The sequence below is a fragment of the Bison bison genome, unplaced genomic scaffold (genome assembly GCF_000754665.1).
Source record: "Bison bison bison isolate TAMUID 2011002044 unplaced genomic scaffold, Bison_UMD1.0 scf7180017863996, whole genome shotgun sequence".
Classification (NCBI taxonomy): Eukaryota; Metazoa; Chordata; class Mammalia; order Artiodactyla; family Bovidae; genus Bison; species Bison bison.
Genome location: NW_011494568.1, coordinates 12,358 through 16,546, shown reverse-complemented (window position 1 = coordinate 16,546; position 4,189 = coordinate 12,358). Strand labels below are relative to the sequence as shown.

Sequence of the window (4,189 nt, the reverse complement as noted above, 5' to 3'; positions counted from 1 at the left end):
GACAAAAGGTCGGACTACAAGGCCAACCGGGGACGGACAGCAGAGATGCCAGGGGGGAGGAGAAACCAAGCCTGGAGAAGAAGATCACAGGCAGAAGGGCGCCCCCTGGCGGTTGTTAGTGACCCTGCTCTGGGAGGGTCTGCGAGCACCTGACACTGCCCACTGCCCACCAACGGACGGCCCCTCAGCTGCTCACTGAGCTCCGGGCAAGGCTCCCAACAGCCGTGACAGCACAACCCCGCCTGACTCTCCTTCCCCAGCCAGTGCCCACTGGCAGCGCAGGGCAACACTTTCCCACCAGAAGGACAGGGTGGCTGACTGGCTGGCTGGCTGGCAGTGGGGATGATTCCCGTAGCAGCACCACATCTCCGCAATGTTTCTCATAAATCATGACACCCGCAGACACGACCGCCAGAAACATCATGATTCCACATGGTCACACAGCTCGGGCCTGAGGATCTGAGGGTGAGCAAACATCACTCGACTTGTCTGACTGTATCACTGTCACACATCCCTTCAAGGAGCGGAACCTCAGAAAACTCGAGAAAATGGCCAGGCAAGCTGCCTCAGCAGAGCCCACACAGCATGCTCCCATCTGTGAGAGAACGGGCTCCACAGATGTCACCAGACTCGTCTGAGGGAATCAGAAGGAAATTTCAGCATTCAACAGGCAGGTGGAGGCGGGGATGAACTGGGAGACTGGGGTTGACATATATACAGTACTGATACTACACATAAAGTCAATGAGTAAGGACCTAGTGTACAGCACAGGGAAGTCTACTCAGTGCTCTGTGGTGAAGTAAATGGGCAGGAAATCTAAAAGAGAGGCAGATACATAGATAGATAGATAGATATATGACTGATTCACTTTGCTGTACATTAGAAATTGACACAGCAGTGTAAAGCCACTATACACCAATAAATGAATGAATGGATGAATGAATTTTTACAAAAGGAGCACAATGGGCCCCCTAGAACTTGTGGAAAGGAGGAGTCCACACCCAGGGTGCAGCACAGCGCCAGGGCTGCCCTCATGTTGGTCCACTGCCAACGGACTGCCTGGACCAGGCCTCTTCTACCCCAGAGACCTCGACGCAGAGGTGGGGAGGCAGCCAGTTGTGGTCTCTCCAGTGCTCTGCTCTTACGCAGCCATCCCAAGGCTGAGATCACCGGGAGAAGAAGGGACCCACAGTCCACCTCAGGCAGACACGACCACCGTCACTCACTTCGCGGATGTCCCACTGCAGTTTCCTGTTCATATCCTTGGACTTGAGGAGGTTCTTCCTGGCCATGTCCAGGCCTTCCTCCAGATCTGTAACGTGGAAAGAGAGGGCTGCCAGGCGCTCCTTCAACTGGCTCTCCTCCTGTGACTGCTTTTCTATGACTTCCTGAGTGCAATCACCTTAGTCAGGTCTTCCTCGTGGCTTAGAGAGCCGTAGGAGGGTCCCCAAAGGGGAAAGGAAGCCTTAGCCTTGTTTTGACAGGGAAGGAACACAGCACTTCCAGGCAATCGGTGAGGTCAAAACAAGGCACTAAGTGTACAAATCCAGGACGGATGGGTGGCTGGTACCTTCTCGTCCAGGGGATTGTGGTGCTCAAACAGCAATTTCAGCGCCCTGAGCACCTCCACCTCTCTGGTCATGTTAGCTGGGGACTGTGCCTGCTGCTTGCCTGCCATAATCTGGAGGGATGGCACGTACCAGGCAACCAGTAACCCCAGATGCACCAACAGCAGCTTCAGGGCAGGGCCAAAGGAGCACTTTCAACCTCATGCTTGACTTCAGGGCCGATAACTCCTTTCAGACTCACGCTACAGCTGGAAACATGCTAAGGCACGTTGGAATCCTGCCAGTTCTGTCTAAAGTTAAGAGTGGACTTCCCCAGTGGCCCAGTAGTTAAGACTCCACCCTTCTGCAGGGGTCATGGGTTTTAATCCCTGATTGGGGAACGAAGATCCCACACAAAGTGTAGCATGGACAAAAATGTAAGTTGAGAACTCCCCTCTCAAATGTACTAAAATTACATTAGCTCTCATCATAAATTTGAAGTAAGGTATGAGAACCACGAACTTATCCACCCTGGTCTGCTCAGTGGGAAGATGTGAAGAATGACTTGAAAATCAGACAGAGTTTAAAGACAGCAACACGGAGGCTAGCGGTGACCCACATGGGGCAAATGTCAACACGTGAGAGTCCCCGTACTGACCCTGGTATTGCTTCTTTCTGCTTTCAGTTCAGCAATTTCTTCTTCTTTTTTAAGAAGCTGCTCCCTGCGTATTTTGAGTTTTACACTAGGAGTTGGAAACTCCTAGAAAACAGTTAAATGAGAAACTAAATGCAAACTTAAATTAAAAAGAGAGTGAGACTGTGAAGACTGACCCTGTCAAGTCTCTCCAGGCTCCACACAAAGGATCTCCTTGCCCCTCCAGAGAAGAGGGGGTCCACTGATCCCAAGACCACACAGACCACCACAACTCAGACTGGCCTTTGGCCTCCACCTCGACCTGGCAGGCACGTGGCAGCGGAGAACCCGGAATCCAAGCCTGCCTTCTAAGACCCAGGGACGTCTGAGAAGCTTTCCAAAACATAAACCTAACAACAAAGTGGATAAAGAGATTCTTAAATGACACACAGACCAATGACCTAGAGCCACTGGGGAGAGTGAAGAAAAAAGGGAAGGTCTACAAGGCCACCAAGCTTTGGAGTGTTCCTCTGGGACAAAGGCGGATGGCACCCCAAGGCCATCTGTTAGCCTGACTCCACTGAAGCCACCCAGTCATTCAGTCAACTGGTTAAAATGTTAAATTTATGTTATATGTATTTTACCACAATTTACATGCATGCGGGGCCGTCCACGTGGTGAACTTGCTCAAGCTGAACCACACGGAGTCTTTCGTTCTTCTATTTTTCTTTGCAGAAATAGAAAGATCCTGGACTACGTATCCCCTACTACATACTGAGTGTCCAGCACCCAGAACAGTGCCCAGCACTTGTAAGAGGCATGTAGTAGACATGTGAAGCTATGAGGGTGTATGTCATACACGTAAGCAGTAGGTACCCATCATTAAAATACTGGACACATTGCTCTGTGGTTTGTAAGATGGGAGACATTAACGGGTTTAGCCTTTCTGCTTCAAGGAGTGACTCTCTAGCTTGATCCTCATGCCCCAGAGACTCCTCCAGCCAGTGTATTCTTTCCTTGGAAGAAGGGAGACGTTAAGGGGCTTAGCCTTTCTGCTTCAAGGACTGACTTGATAGCTCAGTCCACGTGCCCCCGTGACTCCTCCAGCCAGTATTTCCCTTCTTGTGGGGCCCCCGCCCATCCTCTATGCAGCACCTGCACAACCTCTTACAAGGTAAACTGCTGGGGTCGATCCTGTCCACTAAGGCCAAAATGCCCTGGCCGGCAGGGCCCACAACTATGCTAACAAAATGAAACACAACCCCAACGCTTCACTGGGTGAGGGCCAATCCGACGGGCATAGTCCCTGGCTGCTCTCACCTTGTTGAAGTCCTTTAATGGACTGGAACCTGGTGGTCTAGAGTCGATGATGAGAAGGTAAAGGAGAGAAAAAGGCTGATATTCCTTGATTTATGCAGAAAGCCAATAAAGCCCCCGACCATGGGACTTGCTCTGTTCACGGAGGCCTCAGGTGCCCTCTCGATGGAGTGAAGACGGAGAGCACCTTCTCGAGAGGGTCTTAGAAGCCCGGGTAGGAAAGTGAACTCAGAGAGCCTCTGCGCTCCAAGAGATCACCCTGAAAGAGAGAGAGAGAGAGAGAAATACATGGGGACCAGAGCTCTGATGGAACAAAGGTGTTTTAATCAACATGGTGTGGAAATATATACTGTCTTACAAGGTAGTTATTCTCAGCAAAGATAAAGATTAAAATTCCAGACTTACAAAACATAGGTGATCCATATTAAAGGGAAAGAGTTGTATACGATCACTTTTACCATATGGTTCACAGGAAGGAAGAGGGTACTTATCACTGTATAGAAAAACTAATGAAGGAAATGCCTGCATTCTTCAGCCCGTGGGAGAGGCTTGCCTCTCCTCTTCAGGAATTAATAAGGAGCAGAGAATTCCTGACAGATCCAAAACAGCACACAGGAAGCCTCTTGTTAAATGCTTCCTGACAATTCCCTCTATTTTATTATATTTGTAAAAAAAAGGTACTTGACCAAAT

At 50.0% G+C, this 4,189-nt stretch overlaps 1 protein-coding gene across 1 annotated transcript in view; it reads right to left on the bottom strand.

Annotated features, from left to right (window-relative positions):
• LOC104984379 (killer cell immunoglobulin-like receptor 2DS2) overlaps positions 1-4,189 on the bottom strand; it is a 12,470-nt gene that overhangs the window by 7,911 nt on the left and 370 nt on the right. Inside the window, exons 2-3 of the mRNA XM_010834067.1 lie at positions 1,571-1,681; positions 1,227-1,388 (exon numbers count right to left, since the gene is read on the bottom strand). Of these exons, the coding sequence (XP_010832369.1) occupies positions 1,227-1,388; positions 1,571-1,681 (273 nt within the window). The remainder of the gene's footprint in view (positions 1-1,226; positions 1,389-1,570; positions 1,682-4,189) is intronic.